This window comes from Kryptolebias marmoratus, linkage group LG16 (genome assembly GCF_001649575.2).
Source record: "Kryptolebias marmoratus isolate JLee-2015 linkage group LG16, ASM164957v2, whole genome shotgun sequence".
In the NCBI taxonomy this organism is placed as follows: domain Eukaryota; kingdom Metazoa; phylum Chordata; class Actinopteri; order Cyprinodontiformes; family Rivulidae; genus Kryptolebias; species Kryptolebias marmoratus.
Genome location: NC_051445.1, coordinates 22,764,715 through 22,790,518, shown reverse-complemented (window position 1 = coordinate 22,790,518; position 25,804 = coordinate 22,764,715). Strand labels below are relative to the sequence as shown.

Below are 25,804 nucleotides of genomic sequence, written 5' to 3'. Positions count from 1 at the left end.
TTTCATTTGTAATCATCAAAATTAAACGAAATAAACATTTGAAATATATGAGTTTGTATGTAATGTATGAATATAATATACAAGTTTCACTTTTTAAATGGAATTACTGAAATCAATCTACTTTTTCATGATATTCTAATTTTATGACCATCACCTGTAAATGGTGCTCATTATATTTAGTTTTCACTCTTGACTAGAGTTGAAATGTTTTGCTCAGTCGTGATCATACATACAATATTCAAACCTTTGTGGGCTTAAATCCTGTTGCACACTCACTCAATGGCAGAACCACTCTATGCACTTCTACACATCTCGATTTTAAATCAGCTTAAAGTACGTGTTTAATTAATGCAATATAATAAAATACACAAATAGAAATTGTTGTGTTTTGTGTTGCCATAGTTTCAAACGCTGCAATAATAAACAGCTGATTCCACTCTTATTGAATGGCTACTGTCTGAGTGGAAAATGAAGTTGTGAGTAGAAATGTACCATACCACATAACGGAAAAACACCATTACTGACTTATTGCCAACTAATCCTTTATGCATCAATGGTTTTTCCCCTCTCCAAATGTTTAAATGCGTTTCTACTTGCAAATTTAATAATCAAATGTAGGGTTTGAATTAATTACAAATTAGTACAAATCTTTGCATTGTTTCTATTGTACGTTTAACTTAGTGTCATGACTATTTTTGTGAGTTGTATGAGACAATGTTTCTATCAGAGTCCCATTTTTAAAACGTAGTGTTTGCATCTTAGGACTTTCTCTGAAAGCAACACTTTGTACAGTGAACGCCAGTCTCGACCACAGACGGCACCTTGTTCTTTTCATAAAATTACAGGCAATTTTTCCACATTCTGTTTGTGGAGTAACAAAACAGACCATACTCACTCCTTTATTCTATTTTAAAAAAATAATAATAAAAAAAGAGCTTCTTCAATTTGACACATTTTTTATTCCAACTTTAGTCCTGCTCAGGAGTCGACAAACAGGAACTAACAGCAATCTTAATCTAGCCCAAACTGTATTTCCATGGCAAAAGTTTTTCCCTTTCTTTTTTGCCAAACTCCAACTTAGAGGGCAGTTGGCTATGGTATACAACTGGCAATGTAATTTCTAAGGGTGACTCATACTTCCAGATTTATAGTGAGTATGTGTGTGTGACACGGTGTAGCTGTAATGATCAGAGCATTTAATTGCTTTGCCGTCTAATGCGCCATTAGCCCAGGCCTCGTAGTCAATTATCTGCTCAGCCTGAGGTGAGACCACCACATTAACTCCTGCCCTATTCTACAACAGCAGAAGCAGACCAGACAGCTCCACTTCTATTTAAAGCATCTGATAATAGAGTCATGAGGCAGCGGGAGCCTGAGGTTCGTGACAGAGGAGCTAATCAGAGAATTTGTTTAGAGAGTTGGGGCAGGAGGGCAAGCCATATAGCGTAGCATTAAAGCCCCTCCTTGCACCTGTGAATCACACATCTTTGGGTCTTTTACACGTCAGCCATCCTCACCAAGGTAATTACATTTTTAAAGAATGTGCTCCAGTCAGTCATGACCTCTAGCTGACGTCTGCTGCCACTTGTGCTCACCTGCCCATTCTTTTCCTAACGCTGAGGTATGACAATCACCAGGTACTGAAGTCTAATAAAACTGGACGAGTGACATGAGTAACACTTTTAAGGGGCCATCAATCAGCCAGCACAAGCCCACAGCAGCTTGCAGCTGTCTAATCCCTGCTCCTTGTAAAGATCTCAGAAGTCATTTAACCAGAGGTGGGACTGAAGAAATAAAGGAGGGAACCTCACACCTTATCATTTACCTTGTCTCACATGGCACAAAAAAGAAACACGTGCGTTGTTGCTGCAAGCCATGCATCCACAAACTGGACAAGTCTAGATTTACAACCTCACCATTACAAAGTCACTGAACCAAACGTAGGAACTGAAGCTGAGGATAGCAGCAAAGGGCGGGTTCCATTAAAACTACACTACACTAAGTCTATCTAACAAAAAGGTTTCCTCTCCGACTAAATTTTTATGATATCACAAGTATAACAATGAGAAAGAAAAAGGAGTTTATTACATAAAAATGTTGCACAAGATGACTGGTTATAGTTTAAGGTCATCGTTTTAATCCTAAAGAACTGTGTGAGACAAATGTAAGGCAGTGTTTGGGTCCAAACAGCCAACATCACTAAACACAGATGTGTTCTATGTCTGTGGGTAAACCTTCTCCCAAACAGTTGCCAGTAAAGAAAATATTTAAGCAGGAAAACATGTGCTACACCTACTGGTTATGCTACTGTCCAACTCCTTTAACCGCTTTCAGATGAGGTCCTTTATTAAGTTTTCTCAAAAAGAGTCTGATTTATGAGTTAACATGAATTGAACTGACATCACTCAAGTGTATTTTATGAAAAGAAAAATGTTAAAGTTACAGGAAAAACCAAGATGTTTAGGTCGCTTCTTGATCTGCTAACTGGACACAAAGCACAAAGGTAAAGTCAGACGGTATATGGGTCAATGTGATGACGAATCTGACAAACATTTTTTTGACACACTGTGTTTAGAAATCATTTTCCCTTTTATAAAACAAAACAGAATGTGCATCAAGCACATGATAATTCTGGCGAAACAAAACAAGAACTCCTGCGACAGTTCGTTTTAACTTGAACCTTAAAGAGCAAGTAAAAAGTTCAGAGTTACCCTGAAGAAGACCTTCTGGTGTTTGTAATCATGACACTTAAAAGCAAATGTTTTGTCAGCTGCGGTAGAAGACTTTTTAGAGGGCTCAACAAAGCAAAAGGAGTTAAATGGGGTCCAACTAGGTCTTTACAGCCTCAAAGGGAGACTGACTTCACAACCCTCTTTAAAAATACTGATCTTGTTTAAAAAATAAAACCAGAAAAATAATGAAAGTTGCACAAATTTGCTGTGGACCTCCTCAATTCTTTACTAACTGACCTACGGCAATATTTATTAAACAGAAATGAAGCCAAAATAGAAAGATTAACTCCAGTCCTTGATTCAATAGCTTGTAGAGACACTGTTAGCAGCAATAGCTAGAATTTCTTTGACCACAGTTTGACCTTGGGGTGAATTTGCTGAGACATCCACTCCTGAGAAAACTGGCAGCTGTCTTAAGTGTTTTCCACTTGTGAAGAATCTTTCTCAGTGTAAAATAATGGACTCCAAATTGTTTGGAAATGGTTTTAAAACCTTCCCCAGATTGATGAGCAGCAACATCTGCCTCCCTAAGGTCATTACTGATGTATTTTCTGCATGGCATTGTGTTAACACACGCCTCTGTTAACCCGACTGACAAAACTCTTGCTTTTAAAGAGGTGGTCAAACTTACTGATGACCAGGTAATCAGGTGCATTTAATTAGCAGCACCTGGCTGCTACCTTTCCCTCTTAAGCCTTGTGGAAGCAGCAACAGTGGACTTAATAAATAATGTCATGGTGGAATCTGTTGTGCTTTTTTGTACACTTGAGGTTACATTTGAATTATTGTAGAACTTTGTAAAGACCCGATCACTTAATATGTCCTGATATGTAAAACCCTAGTATTGGAGGAGGTGTACTTTTCACATGGCTGTATTTCCTGATAAAGTCTTTGCAGACACTTGTGGCTTTAAGTTAACACATTAATAGTAAATGTACACAGTGAAAAACACTTGGTTTGCTGTTACAACTTTGCTGGTCAGAGGCAGCCTACAGGACTGCGGTGCATTTTGGGATCATTTGGCAGTGAACACTTTTCACATTTTATGCAAACGAGGGGGTTTTCAGAATGTCTGGACATTGTGTGCAAGTAGTAAGTTAAAACACAACAGTGGTTTTCGGTGTCTGGGGACTGAAGAGTGATGTGGGAAAAAAAATAAAGATGTCTTCGGGCGGCTTTGGTTAGAGCAGTCGTCCTCCAATAAGAGAGTTGGAGGTTCGATTCCTAGCAGCAGTTACATGTTGAAGTGTCCCTGGGCAGGACACTGAACTCCTCATTGCCTCTGATGTGCCCCATTGGGGTATGTATGAATGGAGTTTAAAGCACTGATTAGACTATGGAATGATTTATTCAGATTAGCTTTGTAGAGATGTAGTACAGTGCTGTGTGGATGGATAGATCAGGGCAGATTATGTTGTAATTATGAGTGGCTAGAAAGGCACTTTATCTTTCAGCAGAAGATTATGCCATCATAATGTTTAGGTTAAAAAAAACAACAACTTGTGACTCACCTTGTAGGCTCTGTTTATTTGATTAGCAGCCCAAGCAGCATACTTGATATTGTCTTTCTTCACCTTGGCACTGACTTTAGGACTGGCAGCAATGTGACTTGCAGACTTCAGAAAAAAAAAAAAAACAGAAAACCGGAAAAAGAGAAGTAAAGAAGAGAACAGTAGAAAGAGTATTCTTATATCAAAACTCTGTGAAACGGCAATAAAAGAATAATTGAGATGAATGTGCAACCACTCTTACCATCTACTACTCCACTAGTCATTGTGGAGAGAAAAAGCAGACATTGGCCTGATGACACAGGGGAAATCATTTATGGGAAGGAAAAAGTGAGCGTTTTAATGCTCCGTACGTAAATTGTCACTTAACGGGGCCTAATTTCTCCAACACCATTGATTCTTGGTGATGAAAGAGCCTAGTATGTTTTGAAAAAAAAAGAAAGAAAAAATTGCACAAAGTGAGAGGAGTGCCTTGTGAATCACAGTCTGTGCCTGCCTTGACAGCTCCGCTCGGAACCACAAATCCCATGTCTTTCTCATGTTCCTGCCATCATCTCCACACAGCAAACCTCAGAGAGCTTACACGGCGTGCACTTCAAAGCTCTCCCTACCAGTGTGTTGAAACTTTAACTACATAACAATCAACCTGGCCCTGTTTCTTTTTGAGAAAATGGTTTGGCTTCTGTAGGTTTTAGTAAGCATTTTCTTTATATCTTTTTTTTTTAACTCAACAGAAACCTCAGTTTATATGATGTCAACCTTGACAGGCTACCCCTGAATAACGGCGCACACCATTATGGAGGGGAATCCCCACTCATGCGCTGTCAGTAACTAAGCCACAACCCAACTGTGGTCAGTGCTACCAAGTCCACTGTCACACTGAGTCAGATGGTTTGAGATGGTGAAAGTTTTCTGCCCTTTCATTGAACTTCCTGCACCTGTCAAGATTTGAAACAAAGCAACTAGCGCACAATTTGCAATCAAGACAGATCTGTGGCTGATCTAGATTAAACTACAACTTGAGGAATCCATTGAAGACATTGTAAAAAAAAAAAAAAATCAAAACTGCTGCTATGTCTCGAAACTAGCTTGAGGGCTAACAGAGGCAAATGTTTTGGATCTGACCCTGCCTTGCACCTCCTGCACGTGCTGCCTCCACCTCTGTGAGGTTTCAGAGGATATGGGCTGCTCCGTGGTTGGATTATTTGAAACATCCCAGTGCAGAACAGAGGAAAACACCAGGGCTGCTTCCCTTCTCCGCCTTTTATTCCCTGCAATGCTTTGTTTATGTTTTTATGTCAGGTCTCCCTTACATATATTTCCCTGGCACTAGCAGACAACATCTTGTTTAAACAAATACGCAGATGAAAAAGAGTTTCAGCCCAGACCGCAATCAAACCAGGACTTGATTGGATAATTTGGCAATGACAACATACCTGCTGAGGTTGGACTGCTCTTAATTGTTAATTTCTTTGTATTTTTGTTTCATCGTTACTTTATTTACGTAAGCCAAACATGGAGCCCTATCAAAGCAAAATTATTGCTAAAATAAAGCACTTCTGAGAGGCAAACTTTCCCAATGCTGGGGTTCACTGAGTCAGCAGTGAGCTGACCTTTCTGAGAGCCCTTCTTGTTCCCCCCGCTAACACACAGTCTTACTTAAATCACACTGTGGCCAACCTCAACCTTGACAAACCACAGGTTACAAAAATGGTTCTGCTGTTATTATTTTTTTCCCCTTTTCTTTCTTTCTCCCTCTAGCCTCTCTTTCTTCAACAAAGCAGTACTCACCATATACAGACCAAACAACGCCCTCATGTTTCGGTTATTCAGCCTCAGCGCCTGAGCAAAATACTTTCTGGACAGCTCAAGGTTTTCCAGCCCTCCCTGCGTGTACTTCACCTGTATGAGGAGGAATTAGATCCAGCTTTAGTAAAGGGCAGCTTGAGCAATGACAGCATGACATCTGGATAACAATATGTGACCACTAAGTGTAAACATGTCTTCTTTTCATGAGCCTAGAGTAAATTAAGTGTTCCTCATGGTTCAAAAAAGGTATCATTGACAGAGTTAACATACAGGCCACAGTTTGCCCTTAAGTTTGATGACGAACACCCAGGGGAGCACCTACCTCAGCATACTGTTCACAGTACAAGTGATTGTGAGGATTGGTCATCATCAGCTCTTCCAGACAAAATGCTGCTTTTCCATAGCTGTGGTAATGACAAGACAAACAATAAGTCAATTGATACAACTCTGGATGAGTCATCCTTTAGCTTGCTCAACTGTGAAGCGCAACATATCTGCCTAATAAACTTACAGGTATAAATCTGAATTCAAACGATAGGGGGTTCAAGTCAGTTAACAAGGAACAGATTTACGATGTACACTGCAGAAATGTGTAAAAATCCACTGAACGACAAAGTTTATTTACACCCTAACAGTAAAGGGTACCACGTGAAGACAGCTGGCCAAGATAGAGCCTGTCTACTGTGGCGATGTTACCTCCTTTGAGGACACAGAGGACCAATCTTGTTCGCCTGTGTGTTTTTTCTTGCCTTTAATGTGCAGTTAACTACCTTCCTGAGGTCAGCACTACAAAAAGAGCTGGCACACTGTAACCATACTCTGATGAGCTCACTTCTCAGCGGCACACTACTGAGCTGTTGACCTCACACTAATCTGCAGTAATTTCCCCTTTCTAATACAGTTTTTCTTTTCCTATGATATAGTATATTATTAAACACAAAGCCTGTACAGCTAAAAAAACACAGAAAATGACAGATCAATGCAGAAGCAGATATGCCTACATCAGCTTTGTTTCCATGCATTTAAATAAACTGCATGCTAAGGGGATTTTGTAACAAATAGTTAATCGCTTTATTAAAGCTTTTTTTTCTTACATAATAAATTTTTATTTTTCAAGCTTGTAGTGCAACATTTTACACATTTTTGAACAAACAATATTTTTCATTGCCTTTAAGTAATGAGAAAAATGCTTGGATGGAGTTTTGAAGGCGAGAAAATTACCCTAAATATTGAATACCAGAACACGAAGAACTTATCAGTCTACCTAAAGTCATCCATGGTAACTAGTTGAAAGATTAGCAGCATAGCAAAGAAAGGAAGGGTAGGACCCAGAAAGAAATAAACAGTGGGAAGGAGCTAAGTAAAGGGGGAGATCAGAGGGCTTGAAGGGTTTGGGGGGCTGCTTACGATTACCACTTCCTTTCCATAAAGACTTTCAGATGTGCTCGTGCAGCAGCCGTGGCCTGCAACAGGGCTTGCTCCATCAGCCATCAACCAGAATCTTGTACCCGATCCAGAACCTTTCCTCCTGTACTTTGTCTGAGCCATCTGAACCCACCACCTCTGAGCTACTCTATAGGACGGTTTCTAAACTAACTCTCAACTGGACCGCTCAAAGCAAAGTTGCAGCCGCTGTAATGTGCGAGACTGTAGATTTGTATGTTTCTCTTGGAGGGCAGTAAAACCATCAGCAGTGTTTTTCCAACATTTCAATACCACATTCTGACTGTGCAGAGGACAAAAATGGAATCAGACTTGGCAAAATATGTTTAAAAATTTTATTACTATTTAACATTCCATTTTGAATGACCAGTTAAAGAATTTGGGTCAAACTCAGAGCAAGGAGCAGATTCAAGCAAAACCTCTGTGCAACCCTTGCAAACAGACTAAAGAATCCCAAGTATAAACATCTCTGGCACAAGGATTGTTCAACGGTGTCAACTCAGAGCCTATTGATTACATTCTTAATATGTTAATGCTGGTGCTACAATAACAGCACTGAGGCAGAGACACCATTGCTATGCCTATTATTAGCTCCCAGGGTGTTCCACAGTAAGGGGAAGACAGTTTATTTATCTTCTGTGCTTCACCAACAACCTGTGTTTTTTCTGTCTGGGAGGGAGAGGAGAACCACCACCTTCTCCTGGGAATTTCACAGCAAGCGTTTGCTTCCTCCGCTGCCTGCTCTGTCCCTCTGGAAACAAGCAGTGATAATGCCTGGCTAGGCGGAAGAGGAGGAGGAGGGGAAACAAGGAGTTTTTTTACCCAAAATAAAGAAAAGCATGAAAAGAAATTGACACGCCTGTAGATAAGGGGCTGTGGGAGTGAAAGGTGTGATATTAGAAGTGTTGGGATTAGTCGGGAGATAATGGTCTCACCCTTGGATTTCCTCTGGCTACTACAGCCATAAAGCCTCCCAGACAAAAGCGCAAAATATCCAATAAGCAGCCTTCTTTTACTGTGCTGTGCTACACATTCCTGCTACCTCCGCCTTCCTACCAGAGCAACCGCATAGAAAAGTGTGCCCAAATGCAGATAACATTAATCCACATAGAAATACATAGTTAAACTGGAGACACTGCCTCAGTAACTTCTGAGCCCTAGACAACTGCAGACAAATACAAAGTGAAACAAAAAGTATGTTTTTTGTTGCAATGCTGTATCTGCCAGTCAATTCTTCTACACAACTGAGATATCAGTAGGAGGCCAGGGAGTCTTACAGCTCCCATACATTGAGAGGGGGCTTAAGACCCAAATCCTATTAAACTACTCCTATGTGACAAACATGGACAGGGCTCCATTCAGTCCTCTGGCTGAGGCTGGCATCTCATCACCTTCTATTGGAGCCATCTAACAGCCCTCTAGAAATCAAGCCATCAGTCTGATACGAAGCTCCATTTAACTTGCAGGTACAACCATAACATGTCTGTCTTTGTGTCATTTTTTTATAGCAAGTATTTGTCACTAAAGGACCCAGTTCATCATTACTGAGCAGTTTGTACACAGCACATTCACACTGAACACCATCAGGAGTTGAACCCTCTATGGTCAAATTTAGAAAAATCATAAAAACTATAACTGCAATTGTTTAAAAACCTTTAAAGAGATCAAAATGCCAGTTCAGTCATGTAAAGTAATTGTATAGCTTCAAAGAGGGAAGGGTTTTCTCACTTTTTTTTTGCTCAAGTCTCATTGTTGTCAATGTGGAAAGCTTTGGCTTTTTACAATGTACTGTACTACCAAAGATCATAGCGCACTATTTCCAATTGGGACGCACATTTTAATTAATTTCTTGTATTGGTTTTTAAAAGCTTTAAGAGGCTATGTGAACCAATGATTGTGACAGATATAGAAGATTAACACAGAAAATAGCAATAAAGGTGCTTCAATGCTTATGCATTGAAGAAATTTGGTCATGCAATCTCATCTAGCAGTAACCCTAAATGCATGGATACAGGAAAGTAACTCAAACTCTTCTAAAAGGATAAATTGTGAAACAAAATAATCACATTTTTATGAAATACAGAAACCAATTTGACAACTTTTGCTTTATGGTGGTGAACTATTTCTCATATTTGTGCTTTACACTGTTAAAAAGTGAAAGTATATTCTTGAAAACATACCAAATCCACACTTCTGCTAAAAAAAAAAAAAAAGCATAAAAAAGATATTTACTCATGTTCGTTGATGTAGAGATCTGATAATTCATGCCACGCTTCTTGGTCCCCAACAAACCTGAAAACAGACACTGACATTATCTTCTACTACTGGAATATGGTGAAGTTAATGTTTTTGGTACAAAATAATGTAATGAAGCCAATATTTATTACAACAGTATTAATAGAAGGCTGGATTTGTCAGCTCTATTAAAAGTACACTCATTTTTAATTAAAATAAAAGTCAGAGGGAATGATGAGGAGGGGGTGGCTGATCCTCCCCCCCTCTAGAAGAACACTCACTGCTCCAAGTACTCATTGAGCTCCCTTATGGCTTCAGTGTTCTTCCCTTGGGCCCTCAATATAGAAATCTTGCGTTTCCTTGCCGCCTGTAGAGAAGAGAGAAAAAAAAAACAGGATTAGAAACTCAACACCTCAAGTGTTTGTGTGAGGGGATAAAGAGCTTGAAAGCGAGCAAATTTTGTCTTTTCTTTGCATTACAACCGCTCCTAATTTTTTGTCATGACACTAAATATTTTCTATAAGAGAAACCAGAACAGCCAAAGAATTACAAGAGACTTTAAGATAAAGTTGATTTTATTAAGCTTCTAATACCATTACTGTGGGACTTAATTTGATAGGAGTCAACAAAGGCATAATTGGGGAGAGTTGGAGGCCACATATAGCAGAAGATGGGCACACATTATGAGTCAATGTTTGGTAGCTCGAATGAGCTCAGTGGCTGAGATAAAGTGATGAGTCATCCTCTTACCAAGTGGAGAAAATGGCACACTCCCTCAAACCCCAACGCCTGTCTTCCTGTTGGCATCTATTGCTGCACAAGCCCGATTTACATCATCTGAAAATTGCTTTCCGCTTCGTTTTGAAGCTGAATTGACCTTAAGGTGGATTAGATTCTCATCAATCTGAATTAGAGTGTATTACCCCTGCTGCTTTGACTTTTCCAAATGTTTGACTCCCTTTTACCCAACTTCTCCTCCTTCTTCTCTTGAAAGTAAGTGAAAAGCTTAACAGGAGGCTGCTGCTCCATTAGGAGTGCAGTGCTCTGCCACAGTCCATTTTATTTATGAACTGGCACTTGATTGAGTGGGACTTCCTCTCCAATAGTCATAACTAAAGCAATTAAGGGCTGAGTTTGAGTCATGTCAAGGAAACTGTAAGTTTTGGACCTCCTCTGACAATGCTATCACAAGAAATCTACTAATCCATCAAGATAGGATAGAGACTTGCTAAAAGATCACAGCCTCGACTGACAAGCGATTTAGCCTCAAAAATATGAATAGCACGCATGCAAGAAAATAAAGTCTTCATAAACAAAACAAACAAAAGATACACTAAAATTACCAGTATGTGTTTATACCTTTACCACATTCTTATTTCAAACACATTCAACTTGGCTGAGTATACTGTAAAAGCTTTCATCTTAAGAGGAGTCAAAAGGGCAATTGAGGCAAAATAATTAAAATATATTAGGAAGTTATCAAGCCAGAAAAACCTATAAAAAGGGAATTGCTTCTACATTAATGTCTTCTGACTATAAAACAAAGATTGTGCCATTTTACTTTAAGTTGCATGATGCTACGTGATAATTTAGTCATTTCTGCTCACTTCAAAATTGGATGCATGTGAAGACTTTTCTTATACAATGCTAATAAAGAAGTAAGGAAAAGTAAATAAATAAAAACCAAACACTTCAGCAATGTTGAATGTGGACTTCTGCAGTTGTGCTGTTTTGCCAATGGCACATGTGGGCTTCTTCGACACAGGACTGTAAAGTCGAACCTAAGATGTCTTCTTCTCAAATGGGTGTCATTTGTAAAACAACCAAAGTGGAATGAGGTGGCTGGAGTGGATCCGATGCTGACAAACCTCTGAGCTGGCAAAGGAGGTTGTCATGGAGCTGAGATGGCCTTACACTCCAACCAGCAGCTCTACTGTCACTCTGCAGGTTACGTGATGCCAGATTCATGTGTGTAAGCACACACTGTTGTGAGACTTGACCAGATTAAATGATTTGTGTGTGAACAACCAAAAGGAGCTCAAAAAACAAATTATGGTTCTGTAATATGATTTCACACAAAGTTTTTTTTTTTTTTCTCCTCTTTACCAGATAAAGATCTACTTTGGGTTCAAAAGAACATAAGAAAGCTGGTGTACGAGAAGAAAACTGGCTACATTATAGAAAAAACAGAAACTCTAAACTATTTCTCTCTCTCATCTCTAAAGATCAAGAAAATATGGGCTTTGCCCCGATTTTTCTTTTGTTGTAATTCTTTAATTAGCATTTTGAGGAGTCTTCAGTAGTGAGAGCTAAATTATAAATATCATTCCTGGCTCTGGCCTATTATTTACTGCAATCTTTTTCTTAGAAACATCCGAACATGGTAACTCACGTAGCACACAAAACTTAATCTAAAATATAGGAAGTTTAAAAAAAGCATTATGAAGGGCAATTCAAATGTCCACTAGATCATTTATAAAAATAAACATTCCACAAAATCATAACTGTAAAAAGACCAGAAAAATAAAAATAGGTGTTAAAAAAACTGTACATCTGTACCCTCTCAGTGTATTTGATGCTATACTACAGGACATAACACTATTGGGCCACTAAATTCTGAACCGAGGCTTTAAATCTCAAAGCAAATTTGACCCAAACAAATATATCATCTATGTTTAGAACTTAACATTAATATAATCAGTGGTTCCACACAAAGTTAAATAAATGTTCAGCTGTTACATTTTTGTATTCAAATGTTGTGGGCACTAAATATTTTAAAATACTCAAAGAAAGTGAAACAAAAAGTGGAGGGAAAAAAATGCATTTTCTATACAGACACAAATGTTGCCAGCACGTTGATGTAGGTATTGGAACATTGCAAGCAATGGAAGAGCTAAGAGACTGAAACATTTTCTGGAACCCTCCATGGCAAGAAAAAAGAAAGAAAAAAAAAAAAAAGCACTTGAGCAATTTTTTGTTGATTCAACGATTTTGGTTAATGTGTACCACATCTATTCCACAGTCTGTAATTACAACAGCTCACTTTCCAATCTCTGCTTCACATGCTGAGATGCCTCGCAAGTCTTACTCGTGGTTGCCAATTTTCCGCCATTTCTCAGGCCCATCTCCAGCCCAATCTCCTGCTATGTGGAGAGCACACAGGGAGGAAACTGTCTTACCCCAAGACAGGTGGCCCAAATGATGTCATCATATTTACACCATGCTCCACACTTAGGAGAAGGATTGTGGGAAAAAGGTGTAAAGTTAACATCCCAGGCACAGGAAACTTATTTGTGTGTTTTGTTCCATTCCCGGTCCCAGGTTTGATTGACAGTCTAAGCTTAAAAGGGTGGCAGTTTGCAGCATGCAAAGACCAGGAAATGGACCGTTCCCTTTCCGAGGTGGTCCCTGCAGATCTATGCCATGTCTGGGAGGTGCCATGGGATTCAATGAGTTTACTACTCCCTTTGTGAAAACAATGAATAGATGTTCAGCTAAATTTTGTTGCAACTATCAAAGATAAATTTGCTGCAAGGCAAGTACATTAAGGGCGGAAAAGTCTAACATAAATGATAATGTTTCTAAACCTGAATTATGACGGAATTTTCTAAACAGCTATGAAACTTTAGTTGTGGGCAGCATCAACATAAATGAAAATGCATGTAAGTATTGCCAAGAAGAACTGAAAACAAAAACTAAATGCACAGTAACGTTTTTACAATGGTGACGAATGGTGTCCCAGTTTATGCATTTTTTTTTTGAGTGGTTTAAATAAATCAAACTCTCAATTTTGCAAAATAGTGCATTTCTGTAACTCCTGCAGCTTCTTGAAATAAATGTAAGGGGTGCTGCCAAAGACAACAGTGACTCGTTTTAACATTAAAAGCAATTTCAGCCTGCGGACATTTAACTGAAACGAAAACTTGAAACAAAAATCAATTCGACAAAGTCAAAGTGAAAACGAGACACTGTGGTGTAAAGCAATGGTTCTCAGGTTTTGACCTACAAAACAACAGCAGAGTCTTGCGACCCCACTTCTTTGGTAAAAGTCTACAAATATCACAAAGAGGGCATTGAAACAGGACAGAATGACAAAATAAACAGCCTCAACTACAAATACACTGTCTTTTAAATCCATTTTTAAACTACACTTTTTCACTATTGCAACATAATTTACAGCAAAATAACCTATCAGCAGTCCTCTTAAATTTACCTTTACTTCTGGAGATCATCTCAGGACCCCTAGCTTGATGCTACGTGACCCTCGTGACCCCAACTTGGAGAACCACTACAGTAATGGAGTATTTCTGACTCTGTGCATGGCTAGGTAAAGAAAAACATTTATTCTTTGCAACAGAGCGTTAGTAGGATGGTGTGAAAAACAGTTTTTTTTGTTTGTTTGTTTTTATTTTGAAAGCACTTTATTTGTTCTAGCACATATCTGACAGTGTGAAAAATGTTTGCATGATGTCCAAAGTACAAATGCCTATGTTGAGTTCAAGCTGAGAAAAAATACTGAACACATCTAAACCAATCCATGTGTCAGCATGGCAGAAGAAACATTTTTCAGAAAAGAGTTGGAGGGATGCAGCCAAATTAAATCAAGGCATCGCTTCTTTTAGAAAAAAAACAAAAACAAACAAACAAAAAAAAAAAACCTCTTTGCTTGCACAGCTACAAGCACTTAGGGAAACAATTACCAGCAGGTACACTGAGTTTAAGGACATATCTGGGACTGGAGTAAGACCATTTAAACAGTTAAGTCTTTTCACAGAAATGAACAATAAGATTAAAGTAGAAGAAAAATGAAATGTCAGCGATGTCAAGATTATGTTACAATTTTCTGTTACCAAGTTACCACAATGCAGACTTTGCACTTGAAACCTATGGAGACAAAAGAGAAGGTGGAACAGGGGCTCGGGGTGTCTAAAAGGGCCAATATATCACTGCCTTCAAAGACCAAACCTTTATTAACATTTTACCTCCTCCCAAACATGCCTAACACTGACTAAGATCATATATCACCCCTTACCACCCATCCCCCTCCCCTTCAACAGATTTAAGCTGTGTGGGTGATAGGCTGATCAGTGCCCTATTTGAGTCCAGAAAGGCCAAGTGACTTTAACTTGGTGAACTCTGACTGCTAAAACCAAAGTGCCTTGACAGATTTAAAGCCTTCCAAAAAGCTGAGACCACAAAGTGAGGTAAACTGTGATGCTAAGCAGAGGGACTTTTCTCTTTCTTTCTTTCTTTCTTACCGTATTGGTGGGGTCTTCTTGGAGAATGGCATCATAGTGCTTGTTGGCCTCATCGTACCTTTATAGAGACAAATAGAAACAATTAAATTTAGCTTTTCATCCAATTGCAGTCCTCGCATGGGTAAAATGAGGTAGTGGGAAAAATCACACAGACTTTAATGTAATTAAGGTTGTGTATACAAAGTGGCAGGTTTCTGATTAAAGTGAGGCTCTACAGAAATCAATGGTCACATAAAGGAAGAAATAAACACATATGTTTGTTTTACTAGTCACACAGCTGACATTGTGAGGCTTGAAACACTTCGCAATGAGTCATGAATTCAATATGAACAGTTTTAAACACCATTTTTATTTACTTATATTTTATTTACTTTTATACAAATGAAATTGCTACATTACGTCTGTCAAGACTTGCAGCTGTGTCTGAACATTTGGACAGCCTACACAATTCTATTTAAAAGAACAATTTATGAGCTGTATAAGTCAAATAACACAGCAGAGCAATTTGAAAATGTGCACTTCACTTGTCATGTCGAATCAGGCACTGAGGTATGATTCTTGATTTTTTTTGGTTTTGTGTTGTTTTCGTTGGACTATTACACTGAAGTATAAACAGTCTTACAAATAGTGCTGTGATCAAAAACCATCCCACCCACAGTCGGCAACAGACGGAAGCAACTCTGGTTCCCATTAGCAATGAGCAGCCCCATTTCCAACACTGATGCTTCTCTCACATTCACTTTATTACTCAGCCACACTTTGGGAGATTTCAGATGGCACCAGGCAACCATTCACAAGCCACTTTGATTTGCTTTATTTATTTTAGAACCAAGTGGGCATGTTTGTGCGTGTAGTAAGGAAAGACCCATGCTGTTTGAAGTTTTGTCTGTAGCCAATTAGATCCAAGTGTGCCGTTTATTTAACAGTGCCAAAGCAATCACTCTCAATTATCACATCAACTTTGACATAACTGATAAACCAACAAAGGTATCAGTGCTAGGTAATAAACAATGTGACTTATCCTTATTTTAGCTTAAAGCAGACTAAAATTAAAGGACTAGCATTGCTTAAAGAAATGCATATCACCCGCCACCATAAGATCTTATCTTATGGTGAGAAATTAAAAAGTTGCAACCATTTTGGTCAAACCTTGAAAATAACATGTACAATCTCATGAGACATCACACTAAAGTATAGGTCAGTATGTGTAAAGTTGACTGACTGATAACCATTTTTATGTTTTTTTTTTTAGGTTAGTTAGCTGTAACAGGCTTCTTGAACCAGGCTGACTTCAAATGTTAATGAGTTGTAGACATGCATCTAATGATTAATTTCAGCAATTTTCATTCAAAATTGTCCAGTAGTTCATGAGACATTTTGATAACAACAGATACACAAAACACATACAGACACAGGCAAAAATGTTATCAATCCACTTTTTGTAGCAGGCGATATTAATCTGTTTTTATCTAATCTTCAAGCTCTATATTTTAACTCTGGTGTCATGTCAGTATTTACAAGAACAAAACATTTTGCAGCACAGAAACCAAAGCAGGACAGAAACAAATAAAAACTGGGTGAATGGAAAAAAAAAAAAAAAGGAAAGTGGCAAGGAGCAACAAAACAGGGAAAGAATATAGAAGCAAAAACCAGAAATGACAGAGGGTCCCCTGGAATAACAGTGGGATCCAACCACTTCCTCCCCGGGGAATCCCTGACACAAGCTGAAGGACCACAGGACTACTCCACGCTCAGTCTTTGCTCTCTTCATTCTGTTTTTCTCCAAAACAAATGCTGGGTGATCCAATATAAACACATCATACCACACACATATACTATACTTTAAACACACCCAGGTCATTGTACTGCTTAGGATTTCCTAACAATTTTCTCTCCCCAATTACCAAAACAACATACAGCATATAACAGTCTGTGTGCTTCTTTTATTTCCACCTCGTCTCTGTTTGGAGCTCTTGGTTCCTGATGCTTACCTTTCCAAAGCTTCCAGCCTCATGCCCGTTAATCGCTTCACTCTGTGGCTATCTGGAAACTGCTTCCTCAGTTCCTGTAGACAGATCTGCAAGGATGTGGGCAGCGGAGAGACCAATGATAGATTAGACTTATGATATTATAACATTTATTCTTTATGCTGAACTTATGCTCTCAATGACTTTCCTACATAAAACAGCTGCATTAAAAAAAAAAAAAAAAACATTTGATCAATGAGTCTGGTAAACAAACATAACTCATAACTCTTATGAGAATCTGTGGTTGTTCTGTTACTTATTTGGGCAACCACGATAACTACTATAAAAAAAGAGAACAAAGATGCCACTTTTTCCTTTTCCTACACGGAGCTGGAATTTGTTGGATTCATCATACAGAAAAAAAAAAGAGGAGGAACGGTTACAAACGCGTTCAGCATTATTCTGTATTCGATGGAAAAGTCATCAGTGTGACTTGAATTGTTTACACTACTTATTATTTTAAGTGAGGCAGCAGGAGTGAAAGAATTGCCAACAGACAACTAATTCTAATGACGGAGCTCTGCCTTGTCTGTACTCAGTGACTCACTCATTTCGCCAAAGGAATCACATTTATACTGATTGGTGATTAACCACCCCTGGTAATCTTTTATCTTCTGTTGATGTGGTTGACTATTTTTAGAGCGATGAGAATTTCTAAACTCAAAAACATCTCATAAAGCTTTACGATAGCGAATAAATCCAAAGGGGGGGGGGAGGGAATGCTTAACGAGATAAACGATGGCCAAGTTTAGCAAACACTCGAAGCACGCTTCTCAACTCATTTGCTACACCCTCTAATTCCAGCTCTCTGTAAATTGTTTTTCCAAAGTACAGACAGAGTAATAATTCTTGGCCAAATAAAATTGGAAAAAGAAGAAGAAGAAAAAAAAAAATTACATATTTAAATTTGGCAGTGAGGGTGCTGCGAAGCAGGAATGGCTGTGACAGCGAACGATTAACTCTTGAAGCTTTTGGGTGTGTGAGGAAGTGTGGCAAAATCCTACCAGAGCCAAGTCGTCCCGACTGCAGTCCAGTGCAGCGATCATCACCTGCTCATAAATGATCCAAACTGGGCAGAACAGACACAGACAAAGAAGACTGTGTTAAATGACCTTTCCATTCTGATGTAACTTAAAAAATAATATTTAATAGCTGAACGCTTGATGAACAAATTTAGCATCCTCAACAGCTGCATGTGCTTTTTCACACACAGGCATCCCATTTATGCTGCATTAACTGAAGTCACACTAAACATAATGTTGATTAAAATGTGAATTTGTTCAAAGCATAAAAGCGCAGAAATATTTCAGATATTATCTTTACATAACAATCTGTGTTGGTATTAAAAACATTTAGGAAAGATTAGTTTATACAGGACCAGAGAGAACAAAGAGGGTAGTCCTAATATGAGTCAAATTAAACTGTTAAACAGCTTCAAACTTATGTCAAAGTGGGTTTAAATAGCTAAATTTAGAAGCAGTAACAAAAAGGGGCTTATTTTAAAAACAGCAAGCAATTAAACATTTATCTGACAAGTATTTGAAAAATGTTTGAATCATCCTTTTGACACTTTTCACAAATAAAATGATCAAGAAACGGTCACATTGTGGAGAATAAATAGGAACATGTGGCACTGTACTAACTTGACAACTTGACTAACTTTCACAGCTCAGAAGTAATGACCATTCGTCCCAAGAAATGGCCATTAAAGTGTAAATTGTGTAAATTTCGATGAACATCTGCTGATGCAACAGATTTAGTTGTACAACCCAAATACCAAAAAAAGTTGGACACTGTGTAAAATAAAAATTAAAAGATAATTCCACTATTTGCAAATCTTATAAATCCATATTTTATTCATAATGGAACAACGTAAACATATCGACTGTACTATTGCTAGGAAAAAATAAGGTAATGTTGAATTTGATGGCAGCAATGCATCTTAAAGATGGGACTGGTGCAACAGAAGGCTGTCAAAGTAAGAGGTACGAATAAGAAACAGCTGGAGGAGCATTTTGTTACTAATTAGGTTAACCGGCAGCAAGTTAGTAAAAGGACTGGGCATAAAAAGAGCATAATTGAGAGGCTGAATCTCTCAGAAGTAAAGATCGACAAAGGTGTACAAGTCTCAAAAAATAATGGAATAATTTCAGGCAAATGTTCCTCAATGGAAAGTTGGGAAGACACTTTAAATGCAACTAAGAAAACATCAGATTCATAACTTTCCCTTTCCCTCTCCATGTTGTTTCTAATTCTTCCAAGGTTCTTATGAACACAAAAACCTTAAAATTTCTCACATTTGCTAGCTGCTTTTTGCTTTTTATGTTAAATAAAATCAATCTCTTACAAGGCAATTACAGCCGTATCATATTTGCATCACTGCATAGCAAAGCATGCCGAATATGACAGACAGGCATAACCATCTTTTTAACATAATTAACTCTGATCAGCAATGAACAATTAATGTTGCATTCTTTCCGACAACTGGAACATATAATGCACTGAATGAACTGAATGGCTACACAAACCAGTTAATAAATCAGAGCAACATGTTTGACAGCTTTGTCAGGCATGCTGGACGTGCTCAGCCAAATGAGCAACATATGTTAACCAAAACAGAGAAGTAAAATCAGGCTCTGCCCAGGAGCTGGCGGGTTATGCCAACACAAACAATTTCCCTGAGTTTTACTCCATTTTAATGTTGTTGTTTCGATAACTGCCATCTCATTTCACAGCCAATTTAATAGCAGGTTTCAATGAAAGAATGGCATGTCACGTGTCTGGTTAACTCTTATAAGTAATCAATACATCATTCCAACTAGGGGAGAAAAGAGTTTTTTTAATGTAATGTAGCAGGGCACTTAGGTTATAAAAACAATTGTGGCTTTAGCTATATAAACAGTCCTTCAAAATTAAAGTCTCTTTCAATCAAAAGTAGTATGTTCACTATGCAAAGCAGCGTTAAGATTTTACATTTCTCACACCACTGAAATTATAATTGATTACTCATTTTCTGCTTATTCATGAAGAATTTTTTAATCATACTAAATATCTAGTACTTTCAAATAAGTTTACATATACACCACACTACAAATACATCTAAACATCTAAACATAACATATTTTGTTTTAATTAAACATTTTATTTTTGACCCTCCAAACTTTTTATTGTGTCTTTAAACTCAGCCACCTTGAATTTTTTTGGTGTGTTTTGTCCGTTTATGTTTACCACGTTTGAAAAAACAAAAAAAGAGGTTTTGTTAAAAAAAAAAAAAAAGTAGCCTTATTCTTTTAACTGATTTTGGACTTGGTGAAAAAGTTCCTTCATCAAGAAAGCTGTTGACAAACTGAGGTGATTCCACACTTTGTTTTGTTTCTCTCTAATTTTGAATAATCAGAGGCTGATGGAGGAGTCTGTTCTACCAAAGTGGAGGTTCTATTTGATTGTTCTTTATTTAAAAAGAAAAAGAAAAGCTCTGCCAAAACAACTGTCTGGAGACAAAATGTCACAAAAACGCGATGTTATTTCAAATGACTCAATAATTTACTAAGGAAAAGTAAAAGAATTATGTAAATCTTAAGGGTTTTTTCTTTTTCTTAAATTACAGCTAAATTAGTCTCATTTTGTTTAAGTTTGGTTGAGTTGAGGGGAGACCGGTTTATAGCAATTATATTTATAGCAATATGTTATAACAATAGGTGATATTAAGTAGCAGTCATACTCGTAGTTGCATTTTTATTTATAAATAAGAAACAACTCGATCACACGTAACACATTCTAATTTTTGTTTAAGGTTTTGTTTTAATAGTGTGATATTTTCTTCAAAGTTTTCATCCAGTCAGACTGAACCAATCTGTGCCTACTTCTGAATACAAGCTGTTCCTCAGTTTGGCTGTGCTCAGATTGTCCACTCATTCACTACATAGTGAATTTTGACATTTTGCAGCACTGTTCGAATTTTTAACTGTGATTTTTTTTCTAACACTTTAAATTGTCCTGGAAACCGGTCATGTGGTAGAGAACAAGCAGTCAGTGGAAATAGACCACAATGCATTGCAGCCTGAGCCGACACAGCAGACTAATCAAGGCTAACGCAAACGTCTGCAGCTCATTATTGTGATTTTCAGACTCAATGGAAATGCTTTTAATTATCGAGACGTTCATAATACACTGGGGCTCGCTGTGGAGCAGAGAAATGATGAGAAAATGTGAATTAATGTGAGTGCGGCAGTGGCTCAGGAGGTAAGGAATCATCCTGCAACCGGAGGGTTGCTGGTTTGAGCCCCCACTCCGTCAGTCTCAGCTGTCGTGTCCTTGGGCAAGACACTTCACTGGTGGTGGTCAGAGGGCTCGGTGGCACCGGTGTGATGGCAGCCTCATTTCTGTCAGCCTGTCCCCAGGGCAGCTGTGGCTACAATGTAGCTTGCCACCATCAGTGTATGAATGAATGGGTGAATGATTGGAGTGTGAGGCGCTATGGAGTCCTTGGACTAGATAAAGCGCTATACAAGTGCAAGCCATATAAAAGATATGTTGTAAATTACAATGTAAAGTTTTAATGTTGTGTGGCTTATTTTTATTATTTATTTATACATGTTATTTGTTCTGTACAAAAATATTTGTAGACAATATTAATTCATCATTTTAGTATACTGAAGGTTTTTATACAGTTGTAGTTGCAGTCCATGGTTGTGTAAAACAACAACAACAAAAACAGATGTCTGTAAATAAATTTTAAATCAGTGTTATTGACGAAATGTGATTTTATTTACATTTCTGAGCCAAGTTATGTTGTCTGTCACCTCACATTCAGGTATGTGTTTCAATGCATCTTGCTGTCATTTATTTGTGTGACACTGTGGCGGATGCTCCTAGCACCACCACCTGTCTGTGAATACTTGGCACATACCTATGAAGTACTGGTGCGAAACGAAGTAGTGTTTGAAATGCAAAAAAACATCGGGCTCTCCCTTCCAGCGACCACAATGTGAGTGAGTGAACATAATGAACACAGCCTACGTAAATGTGATGTGTGCGATTGCAACGGTCATCATTGTGTTGCTGTTAATAACACTTACCGTCATCACCCAGCTTCGATGCATGCTCGCCAATGAGCTCTTCACCAACATCCACTATCTGTTCACTATTTCTGTAGTTGTCTTCTCTCCATTTGCGTAGCTTGTCTCTCATCTCTGTGGACAAAGACATTCAACTGTAAGAAAACTATCTCAATCACAGTTCAGCATTGCAGTACCATTATTTATGTGAATGTCTAAGTGCTATTTTGCAAAACGTAGCTGTCGAAAATTTACTGAAGACGGATCACCATGAAATTGTGTCACTGTAAATCCTGTTCACATAAGTATGATTCAGCTTCACACCTGATGTTGATGAGCGTAGCTGCAGTCGGTCTAGTAAGTGAACTATTATTCTTAAAGCTCACGTTACACGCACCCTCGCGCGTGGGAATGCAAGTAACAGCGTTAGCATTTACAGTGAATTACACTCGTACTAAACACCATATTGTCCCAGCAAAAGCTAATATAGCTAGCCGCACTCCTTTTAACTGACATGCTGTCCTTAATCCTTAATCGGACAATCGATGTTTATGCTGTAAACCCACACAGCTGCATTACACATCATTATCAGTTAGGCTGAATTCAAGAGCAGCAGCCTGGTATTATTAGCCGCTGTAGCCATAAATTGACAGGTTAGCACACCAAGCTAACTAGCCGCTAACTGCTTCACAGGCTGACTTACTCGGTCGTACTTTTATAGTCAGGGACACAGCGGGGGCTGTACGCTGTGCTCCTGTGCAAAAACCCTCGGGATGCCTAAAAAGAATATGAGAACCCGCCACAGTCTCCCAAAATAAAAATCTATCGTCTTACCTTCCCATCCGACATCGTACATTTCTGAAACCGACGCCATCTTTTCCTCATATGACAACACACGTCATGCTTACGTCACACGCATGCCAGATGAGGACATTCCTGAAAAAAATGATCCAAAAAGCAGCTCAAATTATAAAAATGTGCCTTTTCTTTAAGATTTTATCATCATTGTTTCTCGTTGTCTGAATTCTGTTGCAGCCCCTTGGCATTCTACACTTTTTTAATTGTTCATCTTTTAAGTATTTGTAAGATTTCTATGTCTAATTATTATTATTATTATTATTATTATTATTATTATTATTATTATTATTATTATTATTATTATTATTATTAATGATAATAATAATAATAATAAATAAACAAACAGCTGTGGATGTAGAAGTAATTGTAATAAAAGAAGACAAAATAGTCAAAGTAGATGTTTTGTTGTTTTGTTAGAATTGGCATGAAATAATTCAGTTGATTTCATATAAGATTAATTTGAAACTATTAAAATTGACTACCAATGGTATTACCATGCATATCATTTTTAGCAGCACATGCATTCAAATTGAGTTCATGTCACAGAAGCCACTGAATCATGTTGAGTATGTCCTTGGCCTAAAAAACTAAACAAATATGATTCCAGTACACTGGAAATCTAAACTTATATTCTTCATTAGTCAACAATTTCAGCATGATGACCAACAGGCTACTGTAATTCTTTCACTCCATATTCTGTATCTTTTTTTATTCGATTCCCCATCAAAGTATTCGGTTGCATAGTCCACTGAGTCTATAATATTTTTTCACAAAAATAAAAAAAAATGTGCTTACCCAGCACATCCACCATCTTGTTTCGATTTCCCTCAGGACCTTCTGTGGATCTCGTTCCCTTACTGTGAATACTTGCTTTAACATTTCTCTGTTACCACATTACATACCTGTTGATGCACAAAGTTGCTTACAAAGGATATCAGAGATGTAATGTCATATTGACTGCAGCTCGCTGCACATGGCCTACTATTACATACTTCTCTGATATTCCTTTGTAAAAAGACAGCAAGGAGACGTTTGGTACACTGATATGCTCAAACAGCCTGACTTCATCAAGAATGGCCAAGTGCAAGCTCAGAACAGAAAGATAAAATGTCAAAATCTCTTTTAGGGATGCAAATAATACCAGTCTGCATCACAAAGTTTAAGTTATGCTCGACTCTGGCAATCGGTACACTTGTAATTTTCAAGTCTGCACATGGCAGTCAGTAGATATGCGGTTTGGTTTTTGCTGGAACACCAAATACCAAAGTAACCACATTAAAACAATCACACACTGTTCTCTGGGGTATCGAGGGGTTTCCCTGATTGCCAAGGTGCCTGTGAGGGCCAAGACCCTGATAGTGACCTGCAATAAACACCATGCAGTGGGTGTGTCTCTCAGGACTTTCACACACAAGGGTAAAAGCCCTTCACAAACACAATGTTTGTAATTTTGAGATGCAGCTGGATGTTGTGGTGGTGAAAAAAAGTCTCTTGACATAAGGCGCTTGTTTAACTTGGAGAAGCGCTCTTGCACAGAAATGTCACAGTATGGCAGATCAATTGCAGCCATCTGAAAACCCAAATTGTGCTACTTAACTGGTGCTTATGTAGGTTTCCATGCTTTGGAAGCCCCCACATATGGCACACAGGGTGAGCATACATATATTTTCCTTTTCACTCTCCATATATGAAGAAAGAAAAAAAAATAGAAATATTCCAGCAGAAATACTTCACAGACATTTTATTTTGACTTCTGACAGAAGCAATCAGGGCTGGCAATCTCTAAAATGAACAGTTATAGACTAAAACTTGAGGTAACATTGAGGTGCTCTCTGTGGTTTCAAAATAGTTCCTATTCCACTGAGACTTCAGTTTTGCTGGTGTTGTACAGTGAGTTGAGGAAAATGAAGACAGATGCAATTAGCAGCAATGTTTGGACTCAGCCTATAGAGCCGGCAAGCGCTGTGTTTACTTAGAAATCTGATTAGGTCTCATGTCTGAGCAAGTTGCTTTCCTTCTCACCACGAATACCTTGGTACAGATGACTTCAGCACACTTTGCTGCTGATGGACTCCCTCTATTGCACCTTTGACCTCACCCGTATCCTGATAGAGAAGCTCTGAGCGAGAAAATTATGGCACATCACAGGCTTCCACGCTCTCCTGTTCTACACTCTCATGGTTCCAGTGCCAAGAACAATATTCAGCTCCCTGTCAGGGCAGCACCCCGCTGGTAACTGGCGGGGCACGACAAGCTAAAAGCTTTAAATGTATTGCTCCCCTGACACCCTTTGTAGTAGCCTGGTTGCTAATGTGGCTTGACCACATATTATCTTATGTGTTGTAGGACTGACTTTAATGAGCACAAATTTAGCAAAGCAATGCAAAAGATACAATAGACTGTAGCACATATCGCAGGTGATATATTTTTAAAAAGCTCTGATGACTTTATGAACTGCCTAATCTTCAAATACCAATAATAAAAAGTCATATTGAGTGCATTTTCGCTTGAGCCTAAATCATCATGTGGTCTTATTAAAGAGGAGGGATGAGTTTTAGGAGAGGATCTGGAGAACATGCTGCAATTTGATAACTCTGAGTCAAATACTAAACTTTTTTTTTCTTGATTGTATCCAAGAATCTGCTGGTGTAGATTCTCAGTCATCCAGGCCATGGTAAATTCAAAAAGAGTTAAAAAAAAAAAAAAAGAGTTAAAAAACAAAAACGACTGGACTTCTATTCTGTAGCTGAAGACGTTTCGCTTCTCATCCGAGGAGCTTTCTCAATTCAGAAATAGAGAGTGTGGAGTTGAGCTTTAAAAGCTGAGATGTGATGTAAGCTGGATTGCTTGCAAATTGTTCTCACTCTCCTAACAATG

The 25,804-nt window shown here is 38.2% G+C and overlaps 1 protein-coding gene across 1 annotated transcript in view; it reads right to left on the bottom strand.

The window, feature by feature from the left end:
* emc2 (ER membrane protein complex subunit 2) overlaps positions 1–23,006 on the bottom strand; it is a 26,568-nt gene extending 3,562 nt beyond the window's left edge. Inside the window, exons 1-10 of the mRNA XM_017413256.3 lie at positions 22,904–23,006; positions 22,091–22,204; positions 18,017–18,081; positions 16,977–17,062; positions 14,986–15,043; positions 10,009–10,094; positions 9,725–9,784; positions 6,372–6,453; positions 6,032–6,142; positions 4,244–4,348 (exon numbers count right to left, since the gene is read on the bottom strand). Of these exons, the coding sequence (XP_017268745.1) occupies positions 4,244–4,348; positions 6,032–6,142; positions 6,372–6,453; positions 9,725–9,784; positions 10,009–10,094; positions 14,986–15,043; positions 16,977–17,062; positions 18,017–18,081; positions 22,091–22,204; positions 22,904–22,943 (807 nt within the window). The 5' untranslated portion in view covers positions 22,944–23,006. The remainder of the gene's footprint in view (positions 1–4,243; positions 4,349–6,031; positions 6,143–6,371; positions 6,454–9,724; positions 9,785–10,008; positions 10,095–14,985; positions 15,044–16,976; positions 17,063–18,016; positions 18,082–22,090; positions 22,205–22,903) is intronic.
* Positions 23,007–25,804: the final 2,798 nt, after the last annotated feature.